The sequence below is a fragment of the Neoarius graeffei genome, chromosome 1, assembly GCF_027579695.1.
Source record: "Neoarius graeffei isolate fNeoGra1 chromosome 1, fNeoGra1.pri, whole genome shotgun sequence".
In the NCBI taxonomy this organism is placed as follows: domain Eukaryota; kingdom Metazoa; phylum Chordata; class Actinopteri; order Siluriformes; family Ariidae; genus Neoarius; species Neoarius graeffei.
The window spans coordinates 107,414,806-107,429,676 of NC_083569.1; the positions used below are offsets into that span (position 1 = coordinate 107,414,806).

Here is a 14,871-nt window from a genome sequence, read left to right on the forward strand (position 1 = left end):
TGTCCGGTCAGACTGCAGTCGCATGTGAAAATAATGGATATGCATCGGAATTAGGACCACATATCCAAGTGGCCTGGGTCGCATGTGAAAAAATCGGATCTGTGTCGTTCAGATTGTCAATAACAAATCGGATACAGGTCGCATATGGGCAAAAAAATCGGATATGGGTCGTTTCAGGGTGCAGTCTGAACGTAGTCCTTAACACCAAGACACATCCGACACAAAATTTTGAAACGTATCAAGCAGGGTTTTTTTTTCTTTAAATCAAAAAAGTCTCTCCCAAATGTTGAACCTCTCACTAAATGGCACTAAATCCGCTGATGAAAAATGGATAGAATATGGCACAACTATGACTCTTTTTAGAGGTGACTATCTACCAAAATTTACAGACCAAGTAAGTCAAAGAAGAAACTGAGAGGCAAACGGTAACTCTGAACCAGGCTTGTAGTATTCGAGTCCAGGACTCAGACTCAAATCCGACTTGTGCCCTAATTTTAAGGACTCGTGACTCGACTTGGACTTGAGCACTGATGATTCGGACTTGGACTTGTGCGTTAACTGCATTCGGACTCGTAAATTGGAGACGAGGACTTGAATTTTTTCTTTATTTTTTTGTAACATGTCAATAATTTACCATAAGATATTCATATTTATATCTACATTAATTTTTGTACTAATTTCGTGCAATTTTTTGTCACACCTGCGCACCTTGGCGTGTGCATCAGATCGACTCTGGACAGCACGCACGCCAAGCAGACTCTCACGTCCACCGTAAATGACTTGCACCTGCACAGGATTAAAGTGCAGTCAGTGCGCTGATATAAAAACTGTGAAAACACACTTACTTTGCGAAGTATTGAATTGCGTTGCTGATACATTACCAAGCCTTATTTCCTTGTTTGGTTTCCTGATCCCTGATTTCCTGTTTCTCATCTTTAATTCTGCCGAGTCTATGATAGCCTGTTTGTGCCTTGCTCAACCTATTGCCTGTATCACCATTTTACGATTTTGCCTGCTGTTCTGGATTGTTTACCGTCTTCACTTGTATTAATAAACACACCTTCTGCACTTACATCCGTCTCCCAGCCATCTCTGACAGAATACTTCACACTCCCTGACAAAGAGAAGCATATTCACCTGTTCATACATCATGGTCAGGAACAAACCAATGTTAATGGTGTTGAAACAGCCACCGTCCAATGGTGCAGTTGGAGTCTTGTTCTTGGACTCAACTCGATCAATAGTGGACTCGACTTGAAATTTTTTTAACGACGTGGACTTCACTCGGACTTGAATACTGGGGACTCGAGACTGGACTCAGACTCGAGATTTACGCTACGTTCACACTGCAAGGCTTAATGCTCAATTCCGATTTTTTTGTGAAATCCGATTTTTTTGTGAGGTCGTTCACATTAACAAATATATGCGACTTGTATGTGATCCTCAGTATGAACGAAAAGCGACCTAAAAGTGTTCCGCATGCACATTGCAGGATACGACGACGTCACACGCAGTGAGCATGGCCAGTGTTTACGGAAGTAAAACCGCCCGGTTGCGGTATGACCCATCCAATCTAGCTTGAATAGCTGCATCCCCCCAAATGGAAATCAGCTCCCTAACCTCTGCGTCCTTCCATTGAGAAGATTCAGAACCTTCACAGCCCGAAGCGTCCCTCGCATTGATGTCATATGCGCCATGTTGTTGTAACTTTTTTTGAGAGACCTGCTGCCTACTTCAGCGCAGAATAGTGACGTTTGTGGCTTGTTGATGACGTGTAAGTCGGATGAATGCGACCTGGCGGTTCAGACTGAAGTCGCATATGAAAAGAGCGGATAGGAATCGGAATTAGGACCACATATCCAAACGGCCTGGGTCGGATTTGAAAAAATCGGATCTGTGTCGTTCATATTGTCAATAAAAGATCGGATACAGGTCACATATGGGCGAAAAGATCGGATTTGAGTCACTTCAGCCTGCAGTGTGAACGTAGCCTTAATGACTCGACTACAACACTGCTCTGAACATAGTGCTCCCACCATCATGCTTCATACACACTAATAACATATTGATTGCATTTCAATTCCAGGGTGTAAATAGAGGGTGAGTATTAATGCAAGCCACTATGAGGAAAATAAAAGGATTTAACATTTGAAAACAAGAGACTGGAGTTCAGATTGCTTTTAAAGAATCCTATAATGCCTGTTTTGTTTTCGTACTTACTTCCTGTCCTGAGGGTCCAAAGCGCAGAATATAACAGTGTTGACAGCATAGTGTCTCCTGAAGAACAGCCTGTCAGAAAGACATGGGCAATATGTCAGACAGGAAAAGTATTTATGGGATTTATGTCTGTGAACAGACAGATGTCAACTCACTTCCTCTGGTTATCGGTGAGTGTGATGCCCTGCGAGGACACTTTGAAGTGCACTACGGTGGAGGAGGGTGCAGGATAAGAGCTCAGCAGGTCCGTTGTGGCTTTCTGGACAGCATGGTAACCTGTCAGAGACTCCATCTCTACAGAGCCCAGGAACCACACGTTACACGCTGCTCAGAAAAGGGGGGGAGGGGGGTTGGTCATGCAGCAGTGTCACAATAGATTGAATATTCATCATTTACCTTTTTCAACATGGAATAAAAATATACTATGAAAAATATTCTATGTCTGGGGATCATCCATCCATCCATTATTTTTCCCACTTATTTGTCCAGATCACAGGGGAAGCTGGAGTAAATTGCCCCTGACTGATTTATTCTATTACTTTATTAATTTTAATCATTTCTTTTGAGTTATTTAGCCATTTATATTCTGCTTAGGTTCATTTTAAAATTGCAAATGTAAACATTTTGTGAAAAAAAATTAAAAACTGACTCAACTTTCCAACATGAAAGCATCTTAAGGAACATAATGTAACATGAAACATAACATTTTACAAGTTTCCATTCAAGAAGTTTTTTTCTGTCATGATACATGACAGATAGATAGATGGGTGGATGGACGGACTGATGGAAGGATGAATGGATGGAGGGATGGATGGATGATTTACTGATGGATGGATGACTAAAAATGATTGGATGAATGAATGATGGCTAGATGGATGGATGGATGGATGGATGGATGGATGATGAATAAATGAAGGGAAGAATGGATGGATGTCATCCATCCATCAATACATCATCATCCATCCATCCATCCTAAAAACAATTGAATGGATGGATATTATATTGATGGATTGATGACTAACAATGATTGAATGGATGGATGGATGGATGGATGGATGGATGGATGGATGGATGAGTAAAAACAATTGGCTGGATCAATGGATGGATGATGTATTGATGACTAAGAATGATTAGATGGATAGATGATGTATTGATGGATGGATGACTAAAAACAACTGAATGGATGGATGGATAAAGGAAAGAATGGATGAGTGGATGGATGGATGGATGAATGAATAGCTGATTGGCTGGATTAATGATGGCTAGGTGGATGGATGACTAATAAATGATTGGATGGGTGGATGATTTATTGATGGATGACTAAAATGATTGGATGGATGAATGACTGAAAAATTGATTTACTGTTAGATAAATGAATGGATGGATGGATGGATGGATGGATGGGTGACTAAAATGATTGGCGGGATGAATGGGTGGATGCAAGGATGGATGGATATACAGATGATTGGATGGATGGATGGATGGATGGATGGATGGATGGATGGATGGATGGATAATGACCAGGTAGATGGATGACTAATAAAAGATTAGATGGATGAATGACAGAAAAATGGATTTATTGTTTGATAAATGAGGGGATGGATGGATGATAGATGGATGATTGGATGGCTGGTGCTAATAATAATTAATGAACCATCAATGTTCAGAAGATAATAAGGACTTTGCTGAGGGTATAGATCTTCCTCAGTGTCCCACTCACCTGCTCCCTGTTTCAGAAGCTCAGCTGCAGAGTTGGCGATGGACTGTGGTACTGCTTCAACAGTGTCCTCTAGTGGATCTGAAGGGTAACACAGAGAGCAGCATGTTTCTCACACACACTCCTCATACACTTCACACGAAATCAGACTGTATACACTGCATAGCAAAGGTAGCTAACATTGCTAAGAGTGGTGTCTTTTTGTCAGAGTGTTGGTCCTTGAAACAGAAATCGTTCCCACTATAAACACTTCTCTACTCTATTAGCTAAAGATCACATACTCAGTATTCAAGCTATTTCAATCTTCAGAATGAGCCACAAGATAAACATCACACACTTCCTGTAACACAAAGTTTTGTTTTTTTGTCTTGAAGAAAAACATGACGGGGTAAAAACCCAGAACACTAAACCCTGCCATGACCACAGTGGAGTGAGGATGCAGTAAAGAAATATCTGTTCGTGTCTCCGAGTAACAGAGCTGTGTGTTACATACCTCTGTCTGGAATGATGAGTTTACACGGCAGAGCCAGCGGCGTGATAGAGTGCTGACAAACCAGTGCAGTCAGACTCCCTGCAACACACACACAAACAGGTGATTGAATGGTTGGATGAATGGATGGATGGATTTATGATTGGATGGATGGATGGATGGATGGATATATTATTGGATGACTGGATGGATGGATGACTGGATGGATAGATTATTGGATGGCAGGATGAATGGATGGATGGATGGATGGATGGATGGATGAGCAGATGATTGGATGGATGGATAAATAGATGATTGGATGAATGGTTAGATGGATGGAAACAGATGGTTGGATGAATGGATGTATGGATGGATAAACAGGTGGTTGGATGAATGGATGGAAGGATGGATGAATATGATTGGATGGATGGATGAACAGATGACTGGATGGTTGGATAAATGGAGGAATGGATGGATAAATAGATGGTTGGATGAAAGGTTACATGGATGGAAATGGATGGTTGGATGAATGGATGGATGGACGGATGATGGATGGATATCCAGATGATTGGATGCTTGGATGAATGGATGGATGGATGGATGGATGGATAATTTACCAAAGTAAGGCTCATTGGGACAGCCCTTCAGTCGAACTCCTTTAGGTGTGCACTCAATTAAGAAATGACGGACAAGCTCACTGGACAGATCTCCACCTGAGAGAGAGAGAGAGAGAGAGAAATAGGTCCTTTTTAATTTTAAAACAAAAGTAAATTAAAAGAAAAATTCAAAGAAAGACAATATCCAGTTATATTCAAGTTCACATTCCAGATTACTATCTCTCTCCTCCATTGTTTGTATCACTCATTCCTTTTCTCACTCTCTCTCTCTATCACACACACACACACACACACACAAGTGGGCCTGTAGAAAGAGGCGGGGTTTCTCCACAGGGCCTCAGGAGGCAGAATTCCTCGACAGGTGGAGGAACGAGCACAAAGACTTCAGCATTGTGTTTCACGTTCTCAAGGGGGTTTCACAAAAGCTTGACTTAAGCACCGAGACCCATGATGTCATCACAGGTGCTCACACACTCGCTGTGTGTGTAATATAATGGTCAATGGGGCGTGTACCAATAGAATATAAAAAGGAAAACTTAAAGCAGTACTTTCAGGTTTGACACATTTGTTAAAATTTATGAACAGGAAGTCGGCTTTCTGAAGCAGAAACCCATTTGGAGCAGCATTTATCCGTTCGTTTGAATGTGATATAAATGTAGATTTTATTCTGCTTTCCATTCGATTTCATTTATTTTTTCTGTTGCGTTTCTTTTTGTTTGCTTTGAATTTTTGCAAATCTCTAACTCGTTTTATTCACTTATTTCCTTAAAACTCATCTCATCTCATTATCTCTAGCCGCTTTATCCTGTTCTACAGGGTCGCAGGTAAGCTGGAGCCTATCCCAGCTGACTACGGGCGAAAGGCGGGGTACACCCTGGACAAGTCACCAGGTCATCACAGGGCTGACACATAGACACAGACAACCATTCACACTCACATTCACACCTACGCTCAATTTAGAGTCACCAGTCAACCTAACCTGCATGTCTTTGGACTGTGGGGGAAACCGGAGCACCCGGAGGAAACCCACGCGGACACGGGGAGAACATGCAAACTCCACACAGAAAGGCCCTCGCCAGCCACGGGGCTCGAACCCGGACCTTCTTGCTGTGAGGCGACAGCGCTAACCACTACACTACCACTAGCCTTTCCTTAAAGTGCCATTCCACCATTGGATGTATTCTTTGGCATAAAATACAATATATTTTATGACAACATGACTAGACAGAGAAGTCTTTTAGCTTCAAAATGATACATCAAACATAATTTTTTGACAACGACAAGTATATTAATTTTGCGACCAAAGTCACCTACCCTTTTAATTTCCGCGCGGTAGTGAAACGTGATGTCATCGGCAGGTTCCCCTTCTTGTGTACCACATGTCAGTCTATTTTTAGACCAGGAAACCCCCAAAGTGAGAGAGTCATTTCTCCTCGTATATGGGGGCCAAAAAAATTGTGAAAAATTTTGAGTTAATCTTTCAGTTAGCTAGATTGATTGGTATTAGCTAGATTTATTGGTATTATTTTTATCGCGTTCTATCCGCCATTGCTGATAATATGTGCCACGTCACACGTCACGTGGTACACAAGAAGGGGAACCTGCCAATGACATCATGCGCGGAAATTAAAAGGGTAGGTGACTTTGGTCGCAAAATTAATATACTTGTCGTTGTCAAAAAATTATGTTTGATATATCATTTTGAAGCTAAAAGATTTCTCTATCTAGTGATACCATTTATATATGTTGTCAAAATATATTGTATTTTATGCCAAAGAATACATCCAATGGTGGAATGGCACTTTAAAACTCTTAACTTTAAATATATTAACAAGACAAACATAAATGAAAATTATATACTGGACAGTAAATATAGTAATATAAATGGAGTTTTTGTTCTACTTTCCATTCTTTCTTTTTTTTTAACCAAGGTCAAGATCAATTATTATTATTATTATTATTATTATTATTATTACCAGTATATTTCTTTGACTTTTTGATCATATCACAGAATCAGTTTAAAAAAAAAACATCATTTATTTCCAATAATAATTCAATCCAAATAATCCTGATGAGTTTAACAGCAGTGTAACTTTTTATTCCACTTCCTTCCAAGATTTTTTTTCAGATCCATTTTGGATTATTTGTGAATCTCTCTTGCAGTTTTGTCTTCGTTCCTTTTTCTTCCACATGGATCGTGTCTCGGTGGTGTAGTGGTTAGCGCTGTCGCCTCACAGCAAGAAGGTCCTGGGTTCGAGCCCCGTGGCCAGCGAGGGCCTTTCTGTGCGGAGTTTGCATGTTCTCCCCATGTCCGCGTGGGTTTCCTCCGGGTGCTCTGGTTTCCCCCACAGTCCAAAGACATGCAGGTTAGGTTAACTGGTGACTCTAAATTGACCGTAGGTGTGAATGTGAGTGTGAATGGTTGTCTGTGTCTATGTGTCAGCCCTGTGATGACCTGGCGACTTGTCCAGGGTGTACCCTGCCTTTCGCCCATAGTCAGCTGGGATAGGCTCCAGCTTGGCTGCGACCCTGTAGAAGGATAAAGCGGCTAGAGATGATGAGATGAGATGGATCGTGTCTTTGTCTGCGTTCCAGGCTGTGTGAGGGAGAGCTGGCCTTCCACGTGAGAGTTTGAACTTTTCATATCCGCTAACAAGTCACGCATTTTAAATAAATTTTATACATCAGTGGGGATGCAAACTTATGAGTTTGCTCATAATGATTTAGAATAGAGACACATTATTAGTAGCACTAAATGAACACTGAAGATCAAGTGTATATTTTCTTCTACGTTTTGACACGGAAATTATTTTTGCATTCGGTTATATGATAGTATAATGGACCAATTATTTATTAAAAGTAGGTCCAGGACAAATCAGGAAAACGTCTCCAAATTGCTGAGAAGTTCAAAAGCCCTGAGAGCTGAAACCAAAACAGTGGACGTATCATATCGATGGAAAGTAAAACCATCGAATCAGTTTCCATCTGGAGTCACGGATGAGTTGTGTTCAATGCTCAGGACAACAAAAGGACTCTTTCATGTCAGCAGGAGAAGAAAGCCAAGGCCACTAGAGCAGAATGGAAAATGCTCTGGAACAAAATCACACACACATACACACACTCAGGTGTCCTGTCCACCTGCCCGCTTTCAGCCGATCCTTACCTTTCTTACTCTGCTGCACCACGGAGGGAGGGGGTGTGGCTACCTTCATAGCCAATCCGTAGGCGCCTTTAAATGAGTGGCTGTCACGTACGATGAAGGAGCCGGGCTCTTTGTCTTTCAGCACGGTAATGGCTGTGTAGACAGAGGTGTGTTAGTCATTCTCATCTCTCTCTCACACACCATACAGGGAGTTTTATGTACGGAGGAGTTTTATGAATTGTATGGAAAATCTAGTTTTCATGCTTCTGTACCATACAATAAAATGGTACAGAAGCATGAAAACTAGATTTTCCATACAATTCATAAAACTCCTCCGATCTGTCATATTTACCCTGTTCCCTTGCGATGTCCGGTTTGTACCAGTATTTCGAAGTGTCCTGGACGAACTTTACCGTCACCTGCTTGCTCATGAGGACATCTACAACAAAAGAAGACAAGAAGAACTCAGAAATTGTATCTTTCCTTTCATATTGAGGTCCAGAGAGAGCTGGTGCATCATGGGAAGCAGGTGTAGTTTACCTGGTAGAGGGCTGACACTGCTTGTCCTGGCCTGGAGCTCAGGAAGTGAGTTAGGGAAAGGGATAGAGAGTGAGCTCCCGCTGTGTGGACTGGAGAACCCACTAGGTGCCGGAGACACAGAACCTAAAGCACGCTCGCAATCCAAGGTGCGCATCTTTTCAGGAAGCGGGGGCTGCTGGGACTCGTAACTCAGACCGTCAGGCTCCTCGTCAAAGTTGAGCGCTGGGCTGCAGTTCCCCACTCGGGTCCTCTGGCTGCCCCAGGGTGAGCTGTGGGCACTGGGGGCAGGGTGAGGGTGTGGCTGAGGATTGTGGGAAGGAGGTGAGTTCTGGTTGTAACCCATGCAGTCGGAGTGTTGGGTGTTGATGGAGGTGTGGCGACTAAGCATCGCCCCCTCTGGGCAGGAGGACGGAATCGAGCTAGAGGGAACAAGAGCACTGTTTAATGGATGTTCATGCCTGAAATCAAAACAGTGTTTGTTGGAGCTGCAGTTTCACAATGACGTTCCATGCTCCCAGCATCTAGTGCCGCAAGAGAACCACTGCTCAGGATTATGTTTGGTAAGTAACAGTGCCTGAAGATACCTGGGCATGTCTGTACAGCATTTGAACTACATACTCCTCATTTTAACATGATTGTGAATGCCAGAGCTTTATTATCATAGGTCACATGACCATAAGGTACCACGAGTTGGCCTAGTGGTCAGCGTGTCTACCTCTCGAGATCGTGAGTTCTACTTGCAGTTGGGTCATACCAAAGACCATCATAAAAATGGTAGCTACTGCCATCTGGCGAGGTGCCACAATACAGATGTGAGTAGGGAGTCAAACTTTTGGGGTTACCAGAGGACCAGCTCTCCACTGTAACCCTAACTATGTAATAGGCGAGAGGCCGAGGGCTATAGAACCAGAGACTGGTGCCGCCCAATGTTCCTTGTAGCATGGGAAGGACTTTGACATGACCATAACATGTTTGCTGTGCTAGGATGGCAATATTTTCAAATAAATCAACTGTAATTTTCAACCCTAATGTCCTTTTTAAAGAAGATTCCAAGCTGTGGATCATTTCCTACCCGTCCAATGCAGACTCTTAGAAAAATGATTCTAACTTTCTAATCAAGGTTTTATTTAAAGCTGCAAGGAAAACTTTGTTATAGGGTTCTACATAGAGGGTGGCACGGTGGTGCAGTGGTTAGCACTGTCACCTCACAGCAAGAAGGTTCTGGGTTTGAGCGCAGTGGCCAACAGGGGCCTTTCTGGGTCGAGTTTGCATGTTCTCCCCGTGTCTGCATGGGCTAATTGGTGGCTCTAAATTGACCATGAGTGTGAATGGTTGTTTGTCTCTATGATAGGGTGTACCTTGCCTCTCACCCATAGTCGGCTGGGATAGGCACCAGCTTGCCTGTAACCCTGCACAGGATAAGCAGTTACGGATAATGGAGGGTTCAACATATAGAACTTTCAAGGCTCCTACAGATGGATAGATAAATCAAAGTAGGTCTAATAGAGTATGGTTTATAAGGTCATTTTCACACTTGCGGGTTATTTTTTTTTTTGCCCAAGAGATCAAGAGTTTATCTATTTGGTGAAGTACAGAAGCTGTTTTTGAGGTCCAGAGACCTGACCCATAGTCCTCTTGGACCTGGTTGTGGGAAGCTCACTTGGTGTTGCGTCCTGTTTCAGGGTTTTGTGATGGTGAGTAAAGGGTTGTTATGGTCAGTATAGGACATGGAATGCCTTAACATGAAAAAAAAAATCAGACTTTAGTAGCACTGGAGTTTGTTCATCATTGTGGCACGAGCGCTTACACTGATACCCCTTTTCGACCAACAGGGAAATTATTCTGTTCTTGTTCGTGCACCAAATTTTGAACCAATCAGAGCATTTTGATGAAAAATAAATTGGTTGGGAACCAGAATATAGCTGGTTTCCCAGCGTAAACTGTGTGTTAGTGACTACACGAGTTCATGGCAGCCTTCAAACGTGGCCACCACAGATTACAACTCCCAAGCACCACAGCACCCTCCCTTTCCCAAATATTGATTGGGAGCACACCTGTTCCACATCTACGCTCCCTATATAAGCATGCTAAACACTCCAGCACCTTGTGAAGTATCGTCCTATGTCTGTGTACCTGATCATACCAAGCCTTTGTTGTTTTGTCCTGATTCCAAGTTATTCTGACCCCTGCTACATTACTCACTTTACTCTGAGATTGTTGTTTGCCTCTGACATCCTGTTTGCCCATCGACTGACCCTTAGCACGACCCTGACTTTGATTCTTATCTCAAGATTTGGATTTGTTTACCAGTTTGTGATGTACCCACTCTTCCCTGCATTTGCATCTGTAAGTGCCTGCACTCTGACACCATGATGACATCAGTGGGTGTGTCATTAGTTTGGAGAAGGAATGGAGAACGCAATGGAAAAGGATACAGAAAAAATGGACCAAAAACAAATATCTGCAATAACAGAACAAAAGCTTAGAGGTAATCAATGCACACTGCCATCTTGCAACTCCTGCTTACTCCTGTTGTGAATTGTGCTACGCCCTCCATTCATGACGCATCCTTGATTACAATGGTTTTGCTCAAAACTGGTGAAAACGTGGGCTGGTTCGTTACCTGGCACCAAGGTTCAAAGAATCCTGAACGGAACCAGTGCAAGAACCTGTTCCCTGTTGGTGGAAAAGGGCTAGAGAGTATCACCAAAAAAGGACATCTCATGACTTCAAATCTTATACAAGAGTGGGTCCTTGTTTATAGGTACACCTTCATGATGACATCAAAAAAACAACAACAATGTGGCAGATGAACCAAGTGCCATTTTGCAAACCAGTGTGTATGGAATCACACAAACGCACCATAGTTCGGAATTATTTCTTCAAGGTGAAAGCAAACCTGGGAATACGAATAGACTCAAGGGAAGTGTGAAAATACTATCAGACGGTATTTAGTGCAGAAATGTCCAAACTGTTCTTCTTACCTGTCTGTCAGGGTTATTACTCCTCCAGTGGGTGGGGAGTGGCTGAAGACTCTCTGAGACATGTTCCCTCTGCTCTCATCGTGTCCCAGAATATCTGCAAAAGCTCTCATATCTGAAATCAAGACCAACACAGAAAAGTGTTGTCAGAATATTAGTTACATTCAGAGAAGGATTTATGGCAATCTTGCTTTCTGTCACACTTTAAATACAAATAAAATAGGACCATTAGGTTGGACGCCATGAGCTGGCCTAGTGGTTAGTGTGTCCACCTCTTGACTGGGAGATTGTGGGTTCTACTTGTGGTCGGGTCATACCAAAGACCATCATAAAAATGGTACCTCCTGCCATCTGGCAAGGCATGCTGCAATACAGATGTGAGTAGGGAGTCAAACTCTTGCGGTTACCAGAGGACCAGTCCCCTACTGTAACCCTAGCTGTATAAGAGAGAGGCTGAGGGTTATCAAAGCAGAGACTGGCGCTACACAATCGTTGGCGGAAAAGAGGTATGAGATGAAAGCTTGATCTTAAAGTTCCATTAACTGATGGAACAGTAACTAGCACTTATATTGATGCTTTCAATAATAAACCAAACATGACAAATAATTAAGATAAGATCTCAATTACTCAATGTTGATGCCATCACTGAGTGATGGTTGGCAAAAATTCAAACATTTATCATCATTAGGGATTATGATCATTTGAATTGGACTTCATATTGGATATTAAATATTGTATAAATATCCGTCAATACTCTAAAACATACATGTAACATTACTTACACAATTTAACACTGGTTCTTTTAAACTAATCAGTTAAGAGCTGCTTCATATAAGGTATTACCCCGAGATGCTTTCACTGGAGCACTTTCGAAAGAGCATCTGGAGAGCGCCTCTTCTTAAAGAGCATTGAGTACTTTTGGAACTACGCTAATCTTTATGGCCCCTCAGGGAATTAGCTCTCCAAATGCAATGGGTGGATACTCTAGCTTTCAAGCTCAATCAAAACAGGGAGCCCCTTTTCACATGTGAACACCTTCTTCTCATAAGCTGGCCTTTTCCTCTATTGTTCAGCAGGCTGTTTCCTCCTGTCTTGACCTTTTGTCAGAGGTCAGGAAGCACATATGTTCAACCCTGTGTGTACAAAAGGCTTGACATTTTAATAAAGCAACCTCTCCAACGTCGGCTGCTCTCTGAGCTTTAACATTGGGTTAATGTCGGGCCGTCTGTGAGTTTTGTTGAGATTTATAATCAAATAAGAGCAGTTTATTTAATTAAAAAACATGAACATATAGTATGATCTACTGGACTAAATGTTGCTTAAAATACCCAAGGTATTTGTTTAAATTGTTTATCGCCTCCGCCAAATTTGTTGTAGGAGGTTATATTTTCACCTCAGTTTGTTTGCCTGTTCCCAATGTAACTCAAAAAGTACTGAACGGATTTTGATGAAATTTGGCAGAAAGGTGTGAAATGGGCCATCAAACAATTGGTTAAATTTTAATGCAAATCCAGATATGTATGCGGATCCAGGATCCAGCTATGTATGTGGATCCAGGATTTTTTTCCTCCCCCAACGTAACTCAAAAAGTAGTGAAGGGATTTTGATGAAATTTGGAAGAAAGGTGGGCCATGGGCCAAGTAACAAATCTTTGAATTTTAATGCAAATCTGGATATATATTCAGATCCAGGATCTGGATATGCATGTTTATCCAGGATGCTGATATGTATGCGGAGCCAGGATTTATTTGCCTTCTCCCAACATAACTCAAAAAGTAGTGAACAGATTTGGATGAAATTTGGAGGAAAAGTGGGTCATGAGTCAAGGAACAATTGTTTAGATTTTGATGCAAATCCATGTATGCATGTGGATCCAGAATCCGGACATGTATGTGAATCCAGGATCCTGATATGTATGCGGATCCCAGATTTATTTGTCTTTTCCCAATTTAACTCAAAAAGTAGTGAATAGATTTGGATACAATTTGGAGGAAAGGTGGGCCATGGGCCAAGGAACAACTGGTTAGAATTTGATGCAAATCCTGATATGTATGTGGATCCAGGATCCAGATATGTATGCAGAGCCACGATTTTTTTGGCTGTTCCCAATGTAACTCAAAAATCGTGAACAGATTAGGGTGAAATTTGGTGGACAGCTTTAATATTATCTTAGGTTCAAGTGATTTGATTTTGATGTTGATAATATGTGCCTTGGCAGAGGTATGCACTCTCCTGAGTTCCTTTCTACACTTTCAGAAACAGAGGTGTTATTTATGTCCCCCAAGGTACAGTCTACACTAATGTACCCTCTAGGCCTCTTTATTGGACCTCAAAGTAACTCTGTACCAAAAAGGTACATATTTATTCCCTAGCAGTGTTTAAAGGGTACAAATAAGTACCTTAAAGGGTACTGATCCAGTGACAAGCTGTTGTACTGCTAAAGGTACAATAATATACTTTATTTTCTGAGAGTGTAGTTTCTTTGTATTTGGTACTTCCAAGTGCTCGGCTATAATCCAAGCAGCATTCCTGAAGTTCTCACAGTGCAAAAACATGTGCACACATTTGCTGGGTCAGGACTTGTACCGTACAGTGTATTTAGTCTGAGACTTCTTATCCATAACCATTCCCTGATCATATCAGAGAAAAACATAACAACACAGACATCCCACTTGTCTAGTTCTCCAAAATCACTTCCTTCAATCAGATGTTAAAGGCTGCTTACTGTGCTCTGTCCTAAAGGCTCTGAACGTTGGTGTGCTGGGAGATGGCGTCTGGGCGAAGTGTGTAAACTCTGACATGGTCTTCACTATGGAGAAAGGATGAAAAGGGAGTGTGTTTAGTAAGAAACTGGTAAGGACACTACAGATGGAGATTATAAAGAAAGTGAAGTGGATGGATGAAGTGTGGTTGGACATGTTGGAGCAAGTGTGTAGAACCGCCTGCATACACTGCCTCATATTTTGGGTATTTCAGACAGACATTACTCACTTTATTTGAGTAAATGGAGTAAATAGAGACATTTTGTTTTTGCTAAGGCTTGTTTCTTTTTGAATCATGGTAACACAACCTTTTTTTTTTTTTTTTACGACATACTAAGACATCCAGGGATGGACAAATTATAAATTCATTAGCTACACCATTAGGCCTAGTGAGATCTCCAAAGAAATGTTTTGGTTGGAAATCTA

General features: G+C 41.8%; 1 protein-coding gene across 1 annotated transcript in view; it reads right to left on the reverse strand.

Moving 5' to 3' along the window:
- LOC132881533 (tensin-3-like) overlaps positions 1–14,871 on the reverse strand; it is a 137,263-nt gene that overhangs the window by 12,083 nt on the left and 110,309 nt on the right. The window contains exons 16-25 of the mRNA XM_060914093.1: positions 14,409–14,492; positions 11,687–11,798; positions 8,703–9,121; positions 8,515–8,601; positions 8,184–8,315; positions 5,021–5,116; positions 4,428–4,505; positions 3,938–4,015; positions 2,373–2,541; positions 2,221–2,289 (exon numbers count right to left, since the gene is read on the reverse strand). Coding sequence (XP_060770076.1) covers positions 2,221–2,289; positions 2,373–2,541; positions 3,938–4,015; positions 4,428–4,505; positions 5,021–5,116; positions 8,184–8,315; positions 8,515–8,601; positions 8,703–9,121; positions 11,687–11,798; positions 14,409–14,492 — 1,324 coding nt within the window. The remainder of the gene's footprint in view (positions 1–2,220; positions 2,290–2,372; positions 2,542–3,937; positions 4,016–4,427; positions 4,506–5,020; positions 5,117–8,183; positions 8,316–8,514; positions 8,602–8,702; positions 9,122–11,686; positions 11,799–14,408; positions 14,493–14,871) is intronic.